Consider the following 23,399-nt stretch of genomic DNA (forward strand, 5'->3'; position numbering starts at 1 on the left):
TTCTGGTCTGGCAACATCCGTGGTCCGGCATCCTCAGGGACCCTGTGGGTGCTTCAGGGTTGGAGCACTCAGGGGAAAAACCATGGCGGCAGTACCATGCATGTTGCCAGAGCAGAGAGCTATGGCAGCAGGGAGCCCAACAACAGTGGGACTGGCTGGGGCCAGAAGTGAGGCTGGGCCGGCAGCCAGGAGCCTGGTGGTAGGGAACTTGGCTTGGGCCAGGAGCAGAGACTGATGACTAGGTCCAGTGGCCAGCAGGGGAGCCCAGCAGCTGGGAGTAGGGCTGCATTGACCTCCCCTGGTCCAGCAAATTCTCTGGTTCAGGACTGGCCAGGTCCCAAAGGTGCCAGACTAGGGAGGTGAACCTGTATTAGGATTTTTTCAGATGCTTAGCTGTTCAGGAGTGGTATTGTCATATGCCTGACACTTTGAATAGCACAAATTACCAAAGATTTACTTCTTTGTTGGTATTAAAGCTTTGTCAGTCTTTTCCATCTGGGTGACTATATGGCTCTTTCATTGTCCTTGGTTTTCACTGTTTCCACAGGACAGATTCTATCACGTTCTACCTGTTTCTCGAGTTTTTTTGCTACATTTCCTGATGCACAACCTGAATCTTCTCCTCTTCTAGTCATCTTGTGCATCACAGTCTAATATTACAAACAAGAGATGAGAAAACTTCCCTCACCCTCTCAAAGAATTACAAATACATTTAGCTAGAATTATAAACATATTTAGCAAACTGTGACGAACTATGCAGCTGCCCAGGGAATTGAGAAAGAGGGGTATGGAAGGGAAAGCATCCACAAGCCCACTTCTTTCCTTTCTGCAAATATAAGATGTAGGAGGGCAGGAAAGTGGACAGAGTCTTGGCTCCCCGCTTCCTTCCCACACAAATCCCTAATCAACACAGCTGAGCCAATGCATCAGAGGAAGTATCTGTGCCAGATGGGAACAGGGAACCAGCAACCAAATTGTGACTCTCAATCTGGTTAGCTCCAAGAAGAGCAAAGCTACTAGATGCCCTTTATTTTGAGCTCAAGGAAAAGCCACCATTACTCTTTTTTTCCTAGGTTAGGGCTCAAACAAAACCACATTTTACCTTTTAGGGAGATATGTGAAATATTATTCTAATTGCAAAACCATCCAAATTCCTCCCTGCTCCATTTCTTCTGACTTGAGTGAAGCTACAGAGGAGATAAATGAACCAAATATTTCCATGCTATAAGCACAGGAGGGTGCTGCTTGCTGTCAAGGAAATGACACAACCTATATATTTCTATACAAAAATGCTGTTTTGAAAATTAGAATATATACTCATTTTCCTAGTTCCTAAGACTTATCCTATGATATTGCAATCCATAAATTATTGGACCAACTTCAGCTGGTGAGAGACAATTTTTCAAGTTAACACAGAGCTTTTGGTCTTTGAGCTCTGTGTAAGCTAGAAAGCTCATCTTTCTTGCCAACAGCAGCTGGCCCAATACATGATATTACCTCACCCACCTTGTCTCTCTAGTATCCTGGGATCAACACAACTACAACACAGCATACAATCCATCAATGGCATTTACTGCATTCTATTTATTTGTTATGGTTTCACATAAATATAGTTATTTTCCTCTCACCTCCAAGAAGATGGTTTGAGGAATTGATTCCACAAGAGATAATCCTGTCTTATTCAGAATGTGAAAGACTTCAATATCATCCAAACGATGGCACTAAAGATCAAAAACTTTGATGGTTTTATTTTTAATTATATATACAAAGAAACAGCTCTTTAATTGCACATAATTAAGTAATAAAGAGAGTAATAAGCATACACGCCTGTGTATTTTCCTGTACCGGGGCCTTAGTTGCTATAGATGTGTAATACAAATCCTTATTACAATACAAGACAACTATATATGGAAATGAAGTTCCACGTATTGATTCCAACATCATTCTTGAATAAAAAGTGACAGGCAACTAGCTGATTAAAGAAAATGTTCAGAATATTATTCAGAGTTTGAGTGACAATGAAATCATGAGTCAGATTCCTTTAGTAACTGCATGCCACCCACATGCCTAACACCACCAAAATGGTGTTTGAGAATGTTACATAGAGAAGGAAAAATAATCAGCAAAGCACATTAATGGACTGGTTTCAGTTTTTGAAAGCTAGTATGTTATAATCTCTATCAAAACTCCGAATTAAACCTTTGTTAACAAGGTTTACTTTCAATCAACCAAACTCCCCAAACAACAAAAAATCCCAAGACACTAATAAAGATCAACTACTGTAATTTATAATGGAGGAAGACGCTCAAAATAGAACCAATTTAAAATTATACTATACATTGCTTATGGCAAGTGAAATTCATATGACCATGAAATCATATGAAACAGCATGTATATATGGGACCAGGACCTACATTTTTAAATGTACTCACTTATCAGATAAATAGACTAAATGAAATTAAAATAATCAAATTTCATAGTCATTTTCAACTGTAGATCTCAGAGTACTTTTCAAAGGAAAATCAGTCTTATTCCTGTGTTACAGACATGGAAACTCAGCCACAAAAAGGATGAAGTGACTTTTTTAAAGTAACGCAGAGAGTTACTGATAGCCAGGAACAGAGTTCTGATCTACTGACTCCCCATCTGACGTCTTACATACCAGACCAGGCTGCATCTACATAACTAAATATTAAAGGCTGGGTTACAAAAAATGTTCACAGAGTTTATTCATTTTTAGAACAAGATATCCCATGGAACTTCTGGGGAAATGGCCTATTAGCCTCAGCTACACTTTATATACATCCTAAACAGATATTCCTATGAAATCAACGTCGGCGACATATGTCAAAATTTCAAACATATCATAGTTTTCAGTGCAAAAAAACAGAATTATAAGTAGCTTTTGCTATTAGTTTTGGCTGTCATTTATTGCATATCATATGGCCATATAAATCCTCAATCCTGTATTATGTGCAATGAATAACAGTTATTTAGCATGGTAAGTAGTTTTCATTCTCCATTATAGATTTAAAATAATGTGCCATGTGATTTAGGGATTTATACACAGGATTATTTGAACTCACAACATTGTCTCTTAACCATAAGTGAATCATTTAAGGACAAACAAGCATTCAGCTGTTGAAAACAGATTCTGGAGCCAATGCATGGATTAAAATACATGACCCAAAGGTGGCTCACGTGCCTTAGTGCTGCATTCAGTAAGCATAGTAGGTATTGTGAATTCCATTTTGATATACTTACTTATCTTTTGTGGTGTAATGGTGATTTACATTCCAACAAAATGGCAACAGGAGGAGAAAACAAATACCACTGAATGGCTCCCAACAAGAAAGGTTAAGGTTCACATTTGTATCCTGGATGTACAGATTACAATGCCACTGGCCTTTTGTTTTACTATGTGAGAGCAGAATGAGACTCTAAAACAATGTATTTGCCCTGGTATCTGTGCTGACAGTCCAAAAGGTATAACACTGTCTGGTTAATAAATAAGTACCAACTTAACTTAGATCTAGTTAGAAAGACTTTATGCTACAGAATTGTAAACAAACAAAAACAAATTTGTAATGCAACTTTTCCTTCACACAAACTGATGTGGTATACGTTTCCTCTTTGCTTTATCATCAGGTGCCAAAAAGAAAAAAAAGAGACTTTCTAAAGCTACTTTTCGCACAAATAGTGAGATAACATGTTATATGTATAATTTGTGGAAATTAGCTTCTTGTGAAAGGGAAAGAATGATGAAGGGGGAAAAATTACACAAAAGAAATTAAAACCAAGATGGCTGGTTCAAATGGAATCCTGAAAGCACTTTGGAGAAAATTAGTGTGAAAATGGAAACATGTTTTTCCCTTACAGAACACTATAAAGGTGAAAGTACTGTGGAAACATAAGGGTTTGGCGATGACTGGATGAAACATTTGTAAATAGAAAAGACAATTTCAGCAAATTAAATAGAGCAGTCATTCATTGCATTTGTTTAAGTATTAAATTTAGCATATGGAAATTAAATTCATATCCCAAGATTAGATTTTGGTATTAAACAGGGTATAAAGATGCTGGGGCCTTTCGGGAGTGATTCGATTAGCTGGTGAGAAAAGAGAGCTTTATTGGCTAGCTTTTCATATCAAGTATTATTAACAACTGTCAAAAGTACCATCTAAGTCATACCTGTAAATCAGCTTTAGCCAATAAAAGATGTTTAAAAACTGCTAGATAGGTCACACATCAGGAAAGTTGATTTTGCTCATTGTACGTGTGAAAATACATTTCCATTTGATATGAAAGTGGAGATTTCAAATTCAGGGTTTATTTAGGAACTGGGTATCCAACTCCAATGTGTTATATGACTATTTATTTGTGGAACAGCACTCAGATGTGTTCACATATTATAGTGATGGGTGATGACTGCCAAGTGTAAAATCCATTCAACAGAACAGTCAGATTTTTCCAAACTTTCTGGCATGATACCTTCAAAAGACTATTTGGAGGACTCTCAGTAATGAACATCTTGCCACACAAAAGATTATCCTTTCAGGGCATCAGAAATTGGTAACTTCTCACCCTGCTAGAAGGATCTATGCCTTCCTGCTTCAATTATCCAATTTCCTTGATTTCTTGTCAGGAGAGATCAAATGAAAGAAGTATTGGGACCGCATAGGAATCATTAAAGGTATGTTACACAGCAACTTGACATCTGGCACTGCCCTATGTCAAACAACTCAGGCTTATGGGGATCGAATTGTGGGATGTTTCATTGCTGTGTAGACTCCTGGGATGGGACTGACACCTTAGTCCTAGGATCTTGTGATGGGAGGATCCAAGAGCTTGGGCTCCAGCTAAAGCTCACTAGACTACATGGTAATTAATTAATATTGCAACCCAAGCTCCGTGAGCCTGAATCAGCGGGCATGGGTCAACTGGGGGTATCTAGTTGCAGTGCAGCATACCCTTAGACATCTGCTTTGGAATCATGGTGAAGCAGGTCTGAAGAATATTTCACCAGTGCTTTTAAAAAGATCTATGGAGGAGGAAGTTCACATGGGTCAAGTCTAATCCTGGAAAGGATCCAAGGAAGATTAATTGCACCTCAGAATGAAGCAGGTAGCACTTATATAGCAGAAAGACTCAAAGGAGGCAACTACATACATAACAGAATGGTGAATATGAATCCTAATAGAAGGTCACTGTGTCTGCACAAAAAGATGACATCAAATGAGGCTTCTGTATGTTTTCAAGAATTGAAAAAGATCTGATTCTCTCCATTCTGACCAACTTATTGAATACTAAGGTGGATAGCTGGATAGGGATGTAATAGTGTAGTCGATTATCTGATTACCCAATAAGTGAAAGCTTATCAGTTAAGGCATCAGACTACTCTCATTTCCCCCTCACTGCCTGCCAATAATTTTTTTGTAGGCTGGCCAGCAGCCTGGCTCAGTCCCAGCTTGCACTGGGTCTGAGACATACCTCTGCTGTGGCTCTGCATTTAAAGTGTATTAAGAGTCAGGTAGGCAGGCAGCCCAGCTCAGTTCCAGTTCATGCTGGGTCCAGGAGCTCAGACCCCCCGCTGGACAGGGGAACTAAACCAACAATTAGGTGACTAGCGTACTAAAGTAACAAGAATATGTTGAACACTTGCAGGTGACACAAGAGCAGTCCCAAGAGCAATAGCCTGAGGAATCAATCTTAAGTGTAAGGAGGAGACTGTAGGAGACTGGAGCAGTTTCAAAAGAGGCATCAACAGGATGAGTACAACTGTATGCGTATGACTCTCATATCCACACAGTAGTTGTGCCTCTGGAATCACAGATGCGCATATGGCTTTTTACAGAAACAGTCTTAGCACTGTACAGCGCCCATGCATTGACCCATAGCTTTCAACCCATCTTAACTAAATTCGTAGTCACAGGTCTGATCAACTCAGGCAAACTCTAGGGGCAAATGTGCCACGGAAAGACCAGAGATCTATGAAAGCTGTGGTGATACATCCTTCCCATGCAGGAAAGTTAATATACACTTATTGGTTTACCAAGACCTGAACCAAGAACACATTGTTCTCCTTTCTCTCTCTCCTTGAGAACGTGTTCTCAGTTCAGGCCTTGGTAAACCACAAGCATATATTAACTTCCCCACATAGGCAAACAATTAGGGAAACTTTTGGGAAAGAGAGAGCATATACAGGAAGGATGGGCTCCACCTAGACCAAAATGGAACAAGATTGCTGGCACTAAATATTAAAAAGGTGGTAGAGAAGTTTTAAACGAAGGGCTGGAGGAAAGCCAACGGGTGCGGAGGAACACAAGGATCAGGCAGAGACATCTTTTAGGGAAAGGTCTATTAATAGAGATACTCTATGATCAAGTAAAGAGGAGAAGATAGAAGATGATAAAGTATGGCTAAGATCAGATGTGAAACAATCAAATGAAATAGAGTATAACACTTCAGGACATGGCAGACAGATAAATAGTGAGAAATTTTTAAAGTGTTTATACACAAATGACAGAAGTCTAAATAATAAGATGGGTGAACTAGAGTGCCTTGTATTAAAGAAGGATATTGATATAATAGGCATCACAGAAACTTGGTGGAATGAGGACAATCAATGGGACACAGTCATACCATGGTACAAAATACATCAGAAGGACAGAATAAGTCGTGCTGGTGGGGGAGTGGCACTATATGTGAAAGAAAATATAGAATCTGATGAAGTAAAAATTTTAAATAAAGCAAAATTTTCCATAGAATCTATATGGTAGTAAATTCATGCCCTAATAATAATAATATAGCAGTAGGGATATATTATTGACAACCTGACCAGGTTAGTGATAGTGAATATGAAATGCTAAGGGAAATTAGAGAGTCTATCAAAATAAAAAACCCAATAATAATGGGTGATTTCAACTATCCCCCTATTGACTGAGTACATGTCACCTCAGTACAGGTTGTAGAGATAAAATTTCTTAATTCCTTAAATGACTGCTTCTTGGAGCAGCTGGTTCTGGAACCCACAAGGGGAGAGGCAATTCTTGATTTAGTCCTAAGTGGAGCACAGGATCTGGTCCCGGGGCAGATATAATTGGACGGCTTAGAAATAGTGATCATAATGTAAATAAAATTTAACAACTCTATCATGGGAAAAACACATCAACAGCCCAACACAATGGCATTAATTTCAGAAAGGGGAAACACAAAAAAGATGAGTTTAGTTAAACAGGAATTAAAAGGTACTGTGACAAAAGTAAAATCCCTGCAAGCTGTACGGAAACTTTTCAAAGACACCATAATAGAGACACAACTTCAGTGTATACCCCAAATAAAAAACACAGTAAGAGAACAAAAAAAGTGCCACTGTGGTTTAATCAAGAAAAAGAAGCAGTGAGAGATAAAAAGGCATAGTTTAAAAAGAGGAAGTTAAATCCTAGTGAGGAAAATAGAAAGGAACATAAATTCTGTAAAATTAAGTGTAAAAATATAATAAGAAAAGCCAAAAAGGAGTTTAAAGAGCAGCTAGCTAAAAATTTAAAAAGTAATAGCAAAAGGTTTTTTAAAAGTTCATCAGAAGCACAAAGCCTGCTAAACAATCAGTGGGGCCCCTGTATGATTGAGATGCTAAAAGAGCACTCAAAGATGATAAAGTCATTGCAGAAAAGCTAAATGAATTCTTTGCTTCGGTCTTCACAGCTGAGAATGCCAGGGAGATTTCCAAACCTGGCCCATTCTTTTTAGGTGACAAATCTGAGAAATTGTACCAGATTGAGGTATCATTAGAGGTGGTTCTGAAACAAATTGATGAACTTAAGAGTAACAAGTTACCGGGACCAGATGGCATTCACTCAAGAGTTCTGAAAGAACTGAAATGTGAAATTGTAGAATTATTAACTGTGGTTTGTAATCTATTCTTTAGCTTCTGTATCTAATGACTGGAAGATAGCTAATGTGATGCCAATATTTAAAAAGGGCTCTAGAGGTAATCCTGGCAATTACAGACCAGTAAGTGTAACATCAGTACTAAGCAAATTAGTTTAAAACTATAGTAAAGAATAAAATTGTCAGACACATTGAGGGAGTCAACACACATGTGGACAAGGGGGATCCGATAGATATAGCGTACTTAGATTTCCAGAAAGCCTTTGATGAGGTCCCTCACCAAAGGCTCTTAAGTAAAGTAAGTTTTCATGGGATAAGAGGGAAGGTCCTCTCATGGACTGATAACTGGTTAAAAGACAGGAAATAAAAAGTAGGAATAAATGGTAAATTTTCAAAATGGAAAGAGGTAACTAGTGTTGTCCCCCAAGGGACCGATCCTATTCAACCTATTTATAAATGGTCTGGAGAAAGGCATAAAGAGTGAGGTGGCAAAATTTGCAGATGATACTAAGCTGCTCAAAACAGTTAAGACCAAAGCAGACTGTGAAGAGCTTCAAAAAGATCTCACAAAATTAAGTAATTGGGAAACAAAATGGCAAATGAAATTTAATGTTGACAAATGTAAAGTAATGCACATTGAAAAAAATAATCCCAACTATACGTACAATATGATGGGGACTAATTTAGCTACAACTACTCAAGAAAGAGATCCTGGAGTCATTGTGGATAATTCTCTGAAAATATCCACTCAGTGTGTAGCGGCAGTCAAAAAAGCCAACAGAGTGTTAGGAATAATTAAAAAAGGATACAGAATAAGACAGAAAATATCTTATTACCTCTATAAAAAACCATGTTATGCCCACATCTTGAATACTGCCTACAGATGTGGTCGCCTCATCTCAAAAAAGATAGATTGGCATTGGAAAAGGTTCAGAAAAGCGCAACAAAAATGATTAGGAGTTTGGAACAGGCCCCATATGAAGAGAGCTTAAAAAGACTAGGACTTTTCAGCTTAGAAAAGAGGTGACTAAGGGGGGATATGAGGTCTATAAAATCACGCCTGGTGTGAAAGAGTGAATAAGGAAAAATTATTTACTTATTCCCATAACATAAGAACTAGGAGTCACCAAATGAAATTAATAGATAGCAAGGTTAAAAACAAACAAAAGGAAGTTTTTCCTCACATGGCGGACAAATGGCCCATGGAACTCCTAGCCACAGGAGGTTGTGAAGACCATGACATTAACAGGGTTCAAGAAAGAACCAGATAAATTCATGGAGGTTAGGTCCATCAAAGGACATTAGCCAGGAAGGGTAGGAATGGTGTTCCTACCCTCTGTAAGAGGCTGGGACTGGGTGATGGGAGAGGGATTGCTTGATGATTCCCTGTTCTGTTCTCTCCCTCTAGGGCATGTGGCACTGGTCTCTGTGGATACTGGGCTAGATGGACCTTTGGTCTGACCCAGAATGGCTGTTTTTATATTCTAACATTGGTCAGTTGCGGAAGAACTTTGTACGTACTAGTTTAGGGGTGGTGAGGCCTGCATTCTTTCCCCCTTTTCCCATTTCCCCCCCCTTTTCCCTACTACTGATGAGCCAGAAGCAAGCCTTTAGGTACATACGCCATTGTAGCAAGAATGAATTGTAGATAAGGGCGGGAACAAAACAATTCTGTTTACCCTAACGTACTGATCATGTAAACAGGACCAAAGAACAAGTAGATCCAGATCAGAACCAGATTGATAACTAACAGCTAAGCCCTACATCAGCACATAATGAGTAACCCCTGGAAATTTCCAAACTGCCAAACAAGGCAGGAAAACTGTATTTAAGGCTCCCTCAGAGCCTAGCAAATCAAACCTCACCGATGGGCTTTGGGTACCAGTGCCTCGCAAGCTGAGACAACCTCCCACTTCGTCTGCAGCCTACCCGAGGTTCCAGGCTTGCAGGAAGGGACATAAGCTATGCCGCTTCTTTGTTATATTGTTCTTCCATTCATGAGGCATAGCTGTTAGCTGTCAAGAAATAATAAACTACTTGTGTTTGACAGATACCTGTGTGGCATATTTTGTACCTTGGGAACCCAGTGTTGGACCTGAGACTTACTCTGGCTGGCTACACTCCCCCATCATTCATTCCAAGCTTCGGGTAGTCAGAGGTTAGACAAACCAAGGACATAGAGATGCAACCCTGACAATCTTAGCTAATAGTCATTAATGGACCTATCCTTCATGAAGTGATCTAGTTCTTTTTTTGAACCTTGTTATAGGCTGTATTTTTTTTAACTTCACAACATCCCCTAACAAGGAATTCCACAGGTTGACTGAGCATTTTATGAAGTACTTGGGATTTTTTTTGTTTTGTTTTAAATCTGCTGCCTATTAATGCCATTGGGTGACCCAGTGTTCTTGTATTATTTGAAGGAGTAACAATTTCTTATTAACTTTCTCCACACCATTCATGATTTTATAGATCTCTATCATGTCTCCCCCTTGTCATCTCTTGTCCCATCTAAATAACCTTATATGGATACTTCACCTTTCACCTCAATTGCCTTTTTTGCCCTTCTGTTAGCATGTTTTGACTGATGCTGTATGCTGAGTGTATATATTCAGAGAACTATCCACAAAGAACTCTCTCTTTCTTGAGGGCTAACAGTTAATTTAGAGAGCATCTTTTTGTATATATGCTTGGGATTATGGTTTCTAATATGCAGTACATATGATGCAGAAGTCCTTGCTCCAAAATAGCAGTGAGATGGGAGTTCGTGCATCTATAGATTAGCCTTAAAACTATCTGACTTGGACATCAGTTACTTCTTTAGATTGCACCAATGAAAAAGTTCATGCAGGCTACCAAAACAAAAACCAACAATAAATTATCTCTAAATGGATCGCATTTTTCAATGATATTAAGAGGATAATGCTAAAATACAAATTACTAACTAATTGATTTACAGAGAAAATATGAATATGCTATGAATCTGCCTAAACAAACAAAACCGTGAATGTTTTAAGTACTATAATCATCTCCTTATTACTTGGATATAAAAACAACCAATATTAGCATGATGTAACTTAGTGTTTACACAATGTATTAATGAAAATGTGTCATCTCCTTCTGTCTTATGTAAAGCAGTCAGTATACATTATAGTCCTGATCATCCATTCCTTTACACTGATTATATGCTTAAATAATTTTGTCAAGTTCAATCATACACACTAGTATGTGGCTCCACTAAAATCATACTTTTGTTCATTTCATCATTTTGACCTTTGCAAACTACTATTAAGGTCTACCGGAAAGAAATGGAGCAGAACAGATCATTTTGTAGCTTTTGAAAACACATGAGCAACTAGCAGAGAATTCTACAAATCATTTCCACTGGAAGCTAAAGGAGTAGACTGACGTATATTTCTCAAACGGCATCTGTCATAACAAGTCTAAAAAAGTCACCAGCCTGCTGAGCAAAAAATGGCAATTTGGGAAAAGGTTTAAATAGCACTGAACACAAAACTTATCATTTCTATGCTTCTTTTTTCATACTATTAAATAGACTCAATTGAGACCATATTTATTTTCACTTTACTTTTGACTTCAAGTTATAAAGAAGGATTTAATAATTCCTTAGGACAGAAGTATCATTCTGGATGTTATTTTCTTAAACCAGCAAAAATAAGGAGTCTCAGCTAAAGCTGCTACTTCATACTCAACTCACATTAAAGGTCAGGAGGATAAGCCAAACCTATGAATTCTACTGACAGCATATTGGAGTCGCAGATCCTTTGAACTTGACATGTCATCAAAGCCATTTAAATTCTTCTGCTGAAATGTGTTAGTGTGTTCTAAAAAGAAATGCCTTAATATTTCCCAGTATAAACAGTATACCTGCTTGTACAAGGTTTTCTTGTATAGGTCATGACTTTATATCTATAAGGAAAAACCAGAAGTGGGAAAAGCTCACAAATAATATTGCAATCTACAATTAATAGAATGGATCCTGATCTCAATATAGCACCTCACACACTTTGCTTTCTTATAATATATCCTGAGAAGATGAAATTCATGCCTCCCTGCAAGAAATCCACATGAAACAGGCATAGTATGGAAGTCTCACTGGCAATGCTATTTTCTCTAACCCACAATCAGGGTGTTAAACTATACCCCAGGTCCTACACGAGTGCTGCTCTGTTCAATGGGAAGCAATAGCAGTCACAACCCCTTTCTCTCCATAGAGCTTTCTAGTCACTTGATGTGTGTACAGGTGGGTGATTAATAGCTTTTTATTTAATTTAACTGGTCTTTCGTGGAAGTTCTCATCAGCAGCAACGTGGTCTGTATAAAATATTATGCAAATTACAGTATCTACTATGATCGTTTGCATCACAACTCATCCGGTTCAAAACAAATATACATTACATGCTCCTCCCTGAACTGTCTCTTTCCACTACACAGAGTCTGCAGGAATTTGGAAAGAGAAAAATCCCAGGGAAGCTCACTGAATCTCCACTTAGTGCAATTGCCCCAAGTTTGATACACAGAGACTTTCACCCTCATCTATTAAGAGAAGCTCTGCCAGCCTAACACACAAAAGCCTAAGGCCTCCTCCGTCAAAAGCAGCCATCCTGCCCACTAAATCAGAGACACAGTAGCTCCTCCCCAACACTCCTTAAAGTGCACTTCCCTGACTTCAGTCTGAAATGTTCTCCCATAACAAGAACAACCTTCTACCCAGAAATACCTTAATTTTCCCTCTGTTGGTTCCACAGAGTTCTCCAGCTCATCTGGTACCACAGTGGGTCAGAGAGCTTTTCCTGATGTACTTCCATCAGTCTAGGCTATAATTCTTGATCAGCTTGAGTAAAAATAATGAAAATTTAAGGAGGAAAAATATGCTTATCAAAGCTGATTGGAAAATGGGAGCAAAAACATTGCAAGGATTGGTACCCTTTCCCCTCCTGCACACACACACAATTTTCATCAAATTACTGTTTTTGTCAAGTTTCTAACCAGCTCCAATATTTAGCATGAATGAGAATATTGTTTGGATTTTGTTTCCCATTTATAACTTTGCAAGTAACAAGATTTTTTTTAAAAAACACTTCCCTATGCAAATCATTTTTTCATATCAAACAAACATTTTTAAAAAGTTAATATCTTTGTTTGTGGAAATAGATCTTGCTCTTCAGCCTACATTTTCAGCTAGGTATGAAGAGACTTAGCCAAGCGACAGATTTTTTAGATCTTCCCTGCATTTCATTTTTAAAGACAGACTAGTTTGTTTGCACATCAGTATGCAGATGAACGACAAAGGCAGAAAGCAATGCTTAGTATAGTAGCAGACTCAAACTCATCCTTAGGAGAATTCAGTCAGTGGAGTTCCACTTTTGACTCTGGTCAACAGGTTTGGATTTGGAAAGAATAAACAGCTTTACTTCTTCCACCACAAAGAAACAAGTTACATCAACCAAGTAAATTAAAGAGCTTCATCAATAATATGCACAATGAGGCTGGTAGTGTGTACTAAAACACATCCCACGAAAATCCAGTGAGTTCAATAGGATCATGCAAGCTGTAGCAAAGCAGAATTTAACCAATGGCTTGCCCAATATATTTTCTTTATTAAATTCATTTAGTGTTTGCTGAAGATGCCATCATGGCATCCCTAAAGGCTGAAGTCTTCTGTTTATCCAAGGGAAAGGGTACAGCATAGGCAACTGCAATGCAAGCTTCCTTGCCCTAACCTGCCAACATGTCTCAACCCTTTTCTAGCAGTGACTGTACTGGGGCGCGGGATGGGGAGGGAGAGGGGAGAGAAAGAGTGTAGTGGTGAATAGGTTGAACCTCTCTAGCCTGGCACTCTCTGGTCAGGCAACAGCTGTGGTTCAGCATGATTTTAGTTAGCCAAATGTCCACTTATAATGGGTGTAGCCAAGTTTTCCACGGTGAAAAAGTTTGTTTACAGCCACCAATCCTGGCTCTTGGTGTTCACATCTAATTTATCCCAAATGTCTTCTAAGAGCCCAGTAAGCAGTGGAAGTGCTGGTAATGCTGCTAGGCAATATTGACCTGAAAATTCTCTGGTTTGTCACTGACCAGGTCCTGAGGGTGCTGCACTAGAGAGGTTCAGCCTGTAGTGCTAAATAAAGAAGTGTCTAAATCAACATAAATTAAACTCCATATTACCCAAATGAGAAGTGGGTAAACTCTATTTATGTGTTTAACCTCCAAAACTCTACCAATTAAATCCGAAACTTACTGTGCTGAGACAGTCATTGACATGGGTGCCAACTGATAAAAATTGTGATGATTTTTGTGTGCGTGATGTAGACATATAACAATTAGAAAATGGAAACCACCTAGGCTGTCAGACCTTAATAATTTTTGCTCACTACCACCTTGGACAATAGCCAATCCTACTACTGTACAAACTTTGGAACCATCAAACTGCTGTGAAAGTTAGAGTTTAAAACATAACACAACAACACACACATTTGGGCATTGAAAACAGCAAAAGAATAATCCAAACATACAAAACTCCCCTCCCCCCCAACTTAAAAATAATATAATTGGTTCCTTTAGTAACAGTTGTTAAAATCAAAATTAATTCTGGAACAAAAACCTATGCAATATATTTTACCACAGGATGCATTTCAATCCCTAGAAAACAAAGGACCAGATACATCAGAATGACACTCATCCAACCCCATTGACTTCAATATGAGAGCAGAATTTGTCCCAAAGGGTTTGAATTGGAGGATTTGACAGAAACAGAAGCATCATGGTGATACGGTGGTAAAATGAAATTAGATTTTAGGGATTACTGACAGAACTTCTAGATGAGAAAGCAATTTATTCTCAAATGTGTTTTAAAGATAATTTGCTGAAGGGGAATACATTTGTAAAATAAACAATTTTAATCTCCAGAGCTCTTTTTCTTGTTTGACAAGCTTCTTCAGCTCGTGTTGTGGAAACAACAGCAGCAAGTGCCAGCGTGCCCCACAATCGCAAATGGTTAAATACTCCCCTGGCTGATCCTCTCAATCTTCCCTGCTCAATATGATCAGGGATTATTAAAATGATGCCAATGTCCCTATCATCTGACAGTGTGCAGCTTGTACCTTCAGCCACTTAAAGGCCGGTGTTTTATTATGTGTTCATTTATATGCTTCTAAACAAAGAACACCCCTGAAAATAATCTTATATTGAGAAAATAATCTTATATTGAGAAAACCACACCAAAGTAACAAGTGCTTGGGTTTATTTTTCAGTAAAGGGAAAACCATCTAGCCTAGTTTGCATGTCAACTTTCAGAAAATAAAATACATAGAAATACATCTTTTTATTACTAGTAGATTAGCATGTGGACGTTAGCAGCATTGGCCGTCAGGATGCATCCCAGGGATGGGTGACTAACCCACAGGCTTTGGGAAAATAACTAAGCACATACACTAGCTAATAAATGGATTTAAGCCTTCAGGGGAGAAAGAGGCAGGTTAAGAAACCCGTGCATCAATGAACTTCGGAGGCAGACATTGGGAAATGGCCCCGGGGCGCTGGGGCTCGGGGGCCCCGGGTTTAGAGGGCCTGCTGGGGAGACTTGCAGCCCCAACACACGGGCATTCGGGAAGCAGCAGGCTCCTTCCTAGAAGGGAGCAAAAGGTAAAGATCCCCGGTCGCTCCTCCCCAAGAAATCGGCTCTCTCCGGCGCCCAGCCGCGGGAAATGGTGGCCGCGGATCCCTTCCAGCCAAGGAAATGCCCCGTTACCCTGATCTCGGTAAAGCCCCCGAGCTGCGCCAAGCCCGCAGCCGTCCCTCAGCGGTGCCCTCGGGGATGCCCTGCCACGAAGTTCATTCACTGGCGAGCTCCGGCTGGGCAGCGCAGCCCCAGGGCCGGGCGCCGGAGCGCGGGGAGAAGCGGCTCGTGCTTACCACCAGCACCGGGACCCCCGCGGCCAGCGCGTAGAGGAGCGCCGGGGGCACGGCGCTGCTGTCCTCCGGGCCCGGGTAGGGCTTGCGGTAGGCGCCCTCGTAGCAGAAGAAGCCCTGCACGTTGACCGAGAAGGTGTCCGTGTACTCGAAGTAATACGCCAGCATCACGGTCCCTGCCATGATCACCATCTGGAAGTAAAGCATGCTGGTGAGCGCGCAGGGCACTGGCAGGCGCTCCGGCTCCGGCGGCCGCGGCAGCCCCCCTTCCCCGGCTGCGCGCTCCGCCCGCTCCCCGGCGGCATCCACCGGGGGAGGAGGCGGCTAGTCCCAGCCAGCGGCGGCGCCCGGGCGCAGGTTGGTTAGTTCCGGGCACCGGCTCGGCCCATGGGCAGGCGGCGGCGGCTAGAGCCGGGCAGCTGCACCAGCCCGGCCCGGGCACAAGCCCATGCCCAGGGGCTGCCGCTGCCAGGCGGCTCAGTCCGGACACAGGCTCGTGCGCCGCGGGAGCAGGCGGCAGCGACGCCCGGGCAGCAGCGCCAGCTCCGCTCGGGAACGTGCAGGGGGGGCGGCGGGGCTCCTCCCGGGAGCAGCCCCGGCCGCCGAAGCGGGGGAAGCCCGGCTGGGAAGCGGATCCGAGAGTCCCCCCTCTCCAGTGGCGGGAGGGCCGCAGCGTCGGAGCCAAGCCCGCCCCCGGGCAGGTGCCTGACGCCTCTGCCCAGCGCCAGCCTCCCCCGCCAGGGGGGCGGGAATCCCACAGTCACTCTGAGCTCAGTCCGCACGAGCCCGGTTCCGGGCTGCCAAATCCGCCAGCGCAACTCCCCCAGCTTTAGGATTCGGGTTCTTTGTCCAAACAGCTGGAGCCATAATTCCCGCTGCTGAGCTGCCTCGTGCACAGCCCGTGCCGCCTCCGCCGCCTCCACGCTAGCTGCTTGCTAGACTTGGCGGTGCGGAGCTCTCCTCCAAGCCAGCCTTGCCAGCCAGTGGAAACGCGCGCGCTGCCAGACTCCTCTTGCTCGGCGGCTGCTTCCACCTCGCTTTCCAAAATGCTGCGCGAGGGTTCCGAGGACTTGAGCAACCAGCGGCGCCCCCCCAAGCCCCTGCCCCAAACTTTGCCCTACTGCAGGTTGTTTGCGCCTCGGACACACTGATGCTGTCTCCCCTGTGCCAACGCAGTGGGTGCAGCTCGCGATAAGCAGGCAGTGGGCACCTCCCTAGAGCTCCCTCCAGGCAGCCCCACCTGCAGCACTCCAGGGGGTAATGAGAAAGGCAGAACGGACCCAAAGTTCCCCAAAGAGCTTATTTTCACCACTAGGCTCATCGAATTTTAATTTAGTTAACAAGGTTGGATTCTAAGGGTAGTCTACACAGCAGTTACTTCAAAATAATATAGTGCACAGCTACACAGCAAGCTGTTATTTCAAGATAATGTCCAGATGGAGGACTTTTTACTCCAACTCCTATAACCCTCATTTCACAAAGAGTAAGGAAAGTGGAAGGAAGAATGCTCTTCTTTCCACTTCCCACTGTGTGGACAGCACCAAAAGCCAAATTAAGCTATTTCGACTTCAGCTAAGTAATTGATGCAGCTGAAGTTACATATCTTAATTCAACTTTTGCCCTGCTGTGTAGACATGCCCTACAAGGCTGATCCCAAATCCACTGAAGTCAGCATCCTCTTTCAATTGTGTTTAGTGAGACTCTGGTCACATCCTAAGCTCACACTTTTATTACTCTCCTTTCTATGTGAAAATTTAATTCCTAGGATAAATATTTAGTGAGGTGAGCATTAAGAATTTGTTTTTTTTATAAATTCTCAGACAACTACAATATATTTGGCAACCCTACAATAATAATATTATTTTACAGCAGAGCAGTGGTGAAATGATTTTCTTCTGTTCTTTAAATGCTTTATATGTTTACTTCATATAACTTGCTTGAGTATGCAAATAGGATCTTAGCTGAAAGAGGACAATGTGTATTTAATTTGATAAACTGAAGAAAAAAACAAATAATTCATCCTTTTGAGAAATCACTTCTAAGATAAAAATGGAAAAAGGAGTCTTCTAATTAAAAATGCAAGATTAAACAACAAATGGTGAATACTTTTATGCTTCAATATATTCTTCAAAAATTTATGCTTTGATATTAAAACCCCCCAAAAATAAATACAGAGAAGTAGCTTTAAGGTTGAGCCACAAAAGGATAAAAGCCAAAGACTGTAGTCAAAAAGCTAAAATGGTCTTTTACAAGCCCATATGGTTTACTTTAAATTCATTTTAAACTCTACTTGGCTTTGCTACTGCAATCAATTAGGGTGTGTCTAGACTACAGCATTTTGTCGACAAAAGTGGACTTTTGTCGACAAAACTAAACCTGCGTCTACACTACCGCTGAGTTCTGTCGACATAACATCGACAGAACTCAGCAGTTTTGTTGACGCTGGTAAACCTAATTTTACGAGGAATAACGCCTTTTGTCGACAGTTCTGTCGACAGATGCATTATTGCATCTAAACTGTCCTTTGCATCCACACTGTTATGTCGACAAAGCAGCTTGCTTTGTCGACAGAACTGAATGTAGTCTAGACGCTCTTTGTTGACAGAAGCTTTGTCGACAGTATCTGTCAACAAAACTTCTGTCGACAAAACCCTGTAGTCTGGACTCACTTATTTCATTTCTCTGTTAACTTGGGCTTATTGATCTTTTCCTGCTCGCTGTACTTGAGTCTTGAAAAATTGATTTACTTCCTGGGTTCAGGAGCATTTACTTAGTGTTATCATGGCCTTGCAAGATGATATTGGTCTATATGCACTCATTTTTAACCACTGCATGAAATATTTTCTTTTATCTCTGTAGATGAAACGAAATCTGTTTTTGTTCATTTTGAACTTATTCTCCAAAAGACGCCTTAAAATAATTCATATGTTGTTACAGATTTTATTAGCTTGCTAGATAAACCGTTAATGTGTACAGAAGCTTCAGGGGGTAGGCAAGTTAGTCTGTACAGGATAAATTTAAAAAACAACAAATGGTCTGGTAGTACTTTATAGACTAACAAAACATACAGATGGTATCATGAGCTTTCATGGGCACACTTATTCAGATGACAGGAGTTTTGAGTTTAGGATGACTAGAGTTTTGAGTTTAGGATCTGCACATTCTAAACTCAAAACTCCGGTCATCTGAAGAAGTGGGCTGTGCCCACGAAAACTCATGTTAATATGTAATGAGACATCTAGTGGTCAACTCTGCTCTGCCCAGATAGTTTTACTTTCCTTAGTGCTTCTGCTAGCAGTCACTAAAAGTGACCTATCTGTATCAAAATCTCTCAATGTTAAGGGTGGTGTTAGTTCACTAAAAATATACATAACTATTGTAACAGGGCCTGATCAATGCCCTTTAAAATCAGTGGAAAGACTCCTGCTGATTGATAGACATTGCCTCCAGCCCCTAGTTTCCACTATATTTCACTCAAAAAACAACGAGGAGTCCTATGGCATCTTAAAGACTAACAGATTCATTTGGGCATAAACTCTTGTGGGCTAAGGCCACTGTGGGTCTTTGCCTGAAAAAGCTTATGCCCAAATAAATCTGTTAGTCTTTAAGATGCCACAGGAATGTTTTTGCAGATGCCAACTCACATGGCTACCCATCTGATACCTGTATTTCACTGGGAGTGCCATAAGAAAGGTGGCAACATTTGATGTTTAATGTATGAGCATATAATGTAGTTCTCTGTAAAAAGAGTTTGGGCTTTTACTAATATAAAATGTTTCTTTACAAATCTACTATTGTTAAAGAAAATTTTATTTTGTGGTTTCTAGTTATTACAGCATCGGTGAACATCCTACATTCTGGAATACTTGCTGTGCAGCAAATTCTTTTCCTGTGCAAAAAGAAGTGCCATTATACATATTCATTAAGGAGCAGGAAATGGTCTTTCTTGTGCTGATAAAATAAATGCTGTTTGAAGGTAGTCATCAATAGCAAAAGAGTGATGCATGTTTAAACACCAAGCAGTTGCTGTGTCTTCATTGTTGATATGAGAGATCTGCTGTTTTTAAGTGCAACATAGGACCATTTAAAGAAAAACTTATAGTGAAGAGACTTTACTGTTTCTCTTTCGCTCTATAATGCAGTCAAAACTTAGCTGGGCACTCTAAAGTAGGAGGTTTCCAGGCATATTTAAATATATTGTACAGCAGACTGAAATATATCTGATTCACCATATTAAATCCTATAATTTTTTTCATTTGAGTTTGGTTGTCTCAATCTAGTCCCCAGTACATCACGCACACAAAAACATCATTACATAATTAGTGTCATATTGGTTAGCTCACCAGAAAAACCAGGTCCAAACTTGCCCCTATGGAAATGGAGAATGATCTATCTGACCCAATCAAGCAAACCTGGATTTTAATGGAAATCTTATCAAATGAATTAGTAATGTATTAATAGGTTTACAGAGCAAGGGTCTGATCCTGTACCCTTAAAAAGTCAAACTGGAGTTTAACATAATTGTCACTATGATAACTCTTCTATGGGGGTTGTGATTCTAAAAAATGAAGAAATTATGTAGAAAAATCTAGATTTTTTAATTGAGAATAATTGTTTGTGATCTAAGAAAGTTTTATTAATTAAATCAATGCCAGTAGAAAATCATAAATGTTTAAATGGAATAGTAATAACCACATATGCCTGTAGATCTTAATATTGAAATCCTCATGTAGGATGAGATCCTTTATAGAATAATATTTTGCAAAAAGTGTAACAAGGTTTGTGTTACTGCTGCCCTTGCTATAGCTATTTTAAGGATTCATAGAGAATTTGGTTCTGTGGGATTATCAATCCAACCTCTTTGACAAGCCCCAAATCAATTTCAAAGGCATGAATTTTTTAAATTACAAGAGGATAAGCAAGCATCCAGAACCTAATTTAAAAATAGCCACCTTTAAAATATTTTATGCACAAAAGTGTAAAACATAAAATAACTTCTAGGCAAAGATTCTGAAAGCAAAATTTCAGACCTGAATGAATATTTATCACTGTTATAAAATTCTGAAAACATGATTTATAATAGAAATGGTGACAAACAACCTAAACTATGGCAGAACAAACATAATGAAAACGCCACAGCAAGTGTGCAGAACTATAGATACTCATGCTTGTTGAGTGTGTTCTCCTGCTAAACCGGAAGCATCTTAAAAATGAGTGAAATACATTTCTGATTAAAATCACTCAGGCTACTTATTTTAATGTCAAAAGTCTTGCTTCTTATCATTCAGCATAATCTGGAAAAGCAGAATACCCCAGCAGTGGCGTGGCTACTGCTGCATGTTTCTGGAAGAGTACAGGAGTTCAATATCAATATACAGGGATATTCCTCTGGCTGAATAAGTACTCAATTTCCATTGAAATCATACTGGAGTTGGGGATTTTTACGTTTGATGTTTGGACTCCACAATTCCATTGTTTCAAAAGATATTGTACAAGCTACTTTTTTTAAGAAGCATGTTGATTTATTTGCATATTGTGAAATGATTGCTTGGACAGTCCAAGGTATTAGGTATATTTTTAAATATCTTTGAGTTTAATTAACAAATCTAGTGTTGTACTTAGACACAAATATATAATGACTTTTTTTTCAATTAAATTCAAGAAAGGATTCTAGAATCTTAGTGTAATAAGATCTCCCATTAATTGCTGTCTCTTCCTCTCATTAGACCCTGTATGGTACAGGTTACTTGTATGCTCTTTCAGTTGTTGTAAACCCAGGCACAGTGCCACCTTAGTCCACATGGAAGTTATAGTGTTGTCAATTAAATTACCTGAAGAAGCAAGGATTGCTTACATGAGTAAAGGCCCAATGATTTAATGTACCGTATATTCCGGCGTACAAGACGACCTCTGATGTTAAAAAACATCCCCCAAAAATCGGGGGTCGTCTTGTACGCCGGGTATACATCCCAGGCGCGCCTGGGATGCCCCGCCGCCGGAGCCCCTCCGCGGCTTTGAAAGCCTCGGGGGAAGCCAGCGGGGGGGCATCCCAGGCGCGCCTGGGATGCCCAGCCGCCGGCTTCCCCCGAGGCTTTCAAACCGCAGAGGGGCTCCGGCGGGGGAGTAGCCCAGGCGCGCCTGGGATGCCCCCCCGCCGGCTTCCCCCGAGGCTTTCAAAGCTGCTGCGGCTTTGCTCCCGGTGCCTCTGGTCTGCTGGGGACCATCTCCAGCAGACCAGGGACACCGGGAGCAAAGGAGGCGGAGGGGTGCTGGGGTATAAGATGAAACCCTATCTTTTAATTAAAGATAGGGGGTCGTCTTATACGCCCAGTCGCCCTATACGCCGGAAAATACGGTAATATCTGAAATTTAACCCACAATTCTAAAAGAGTATTAGCTATGATTTACCTCTAGAACTAGGGATGTTACAATGTAGCTTGAAACAGATACAGCAATAAAGTTAAAAAATGCTTGGGGATTATTTTTGGAATGAATGTCAGGCTCCACAAGAATCAAATAATGCCAAATGTTTGGTTTTTCATATTCATTCACACACTTCCATTTATGCATGCATACTGTACACACAAATCTCATACAGCAGTAGTTTTATTCTGTTGACTTATCAAATAAAACCACAGCTACGCATTAAATTATGGGTGTAACATTATTGGGTAGGCCATTAAATATGCAAACATTTATTAAATCAAACAAACACAATCAAACACAATCCCCAATGATTAATGCAATCTGCTATATTCTTCACTTACAGCATTCCTTTGATTTATACTAGTAATATGCAGTGGCAAGTTGGCAGAGAAAGGATCAATAGTTTCACCAAGTGCTGCAAATGGCATAAAAAGTAAATTGGTCCAATTGCCCATCTAACTATAGATAAAATGTGGGTGTCAAAACCTGTGTCAGATAATATCTTATTCAAGAATAGTCTCATTAATTTAAATGAAATATAGTAGTTCAATTAAAGAGCCTTATTGATTCTTGTTTGTTTCCATAAATAGAACTGAAGCTGCACAGTCTTGTAATATTTTGAAATAGTGATCATCAGACTGGGATATTGCTTCAATTGAAGACTTAAATTCATTCAGTGCCTCAAAGCTTCTGAAAATGTTTCCTAACTGCAAAATGTTTCCTAACTGCCATTAATGCTACAAAAGATGGTAAAGAAATAAAGCCAATAACTTATTAACATGAACTGTGGTGAGTCAGAAAGGATGAACAAGCTATTGTAACTACATCCACCCTAGTATCCCTGATAGGACATTGAGTGGTGTCCTTACTCATATTTACTGCTACATCATATATATAGTAGCCCAATGTCTGTGACTCTGTAATGCTGAAATGCTGGCTATTCCCTCTGAGCGGCGCTGTTGCCTCCCTGGCTGTTCCCTCTGGGCAGTGCTGTTGCCTGAGTCATGTCCTCCGCCTCCCGCCATGGTGCTCGGCTGACTTCTGCGCCACTCAGTGGGGCCGCCGTGGGGGAGCAAGTGGCGCAAGCGACCATTTGGGCACTGCAGTCCCCATGTAGCATGAGGGTGCTGCATGGGGAGCATGGGGCCCAAACG

The 23,399-nt window shown here is 40.5% G+C and overlaps 1 protein-coding gene across 1 annotated transcript in view; it reads right to left on the reverse strand.

The window, feature by feature from the left end:
- PLPPR5 (phospholipid phosphatase related 5) overlaps positions 1 to 16,947 on the reverse strand; it is a 73,031-nt gene extending 56,084 nt beyond the window's left edge. The window contains exon 1 of the mRNA XM_075936596.1: positions 15,823 to 16,947. Coding sequence (XP_075792711.1) covers positions 15,823 to 16,026 — 204 coding nt within the window. The 5' untranslated portion in view covers positions 16,027 to 16,947. The remainder of the gene's footprint in view (positions 1 to 15,822) is intronic.
- Positions 16,948 to 23,399: the final 6,452 nt, after the last annotated feature.

This window comes from Pelodiscus sinensis, chromosome 9 (genome assembly GCF_049634645.1).
Source record: "Pelodiscus sinensis isolate JC-2024 chromosome 9, ASM4963464v1, whole genome shotgun sequence".
In the NCBI taxonomy this organism is placed as follows: Eukaryota; Metazoa; Chordata; order Testudines; family Trionychidae; genus Pelodiscus; species Pelodiscus sinensis.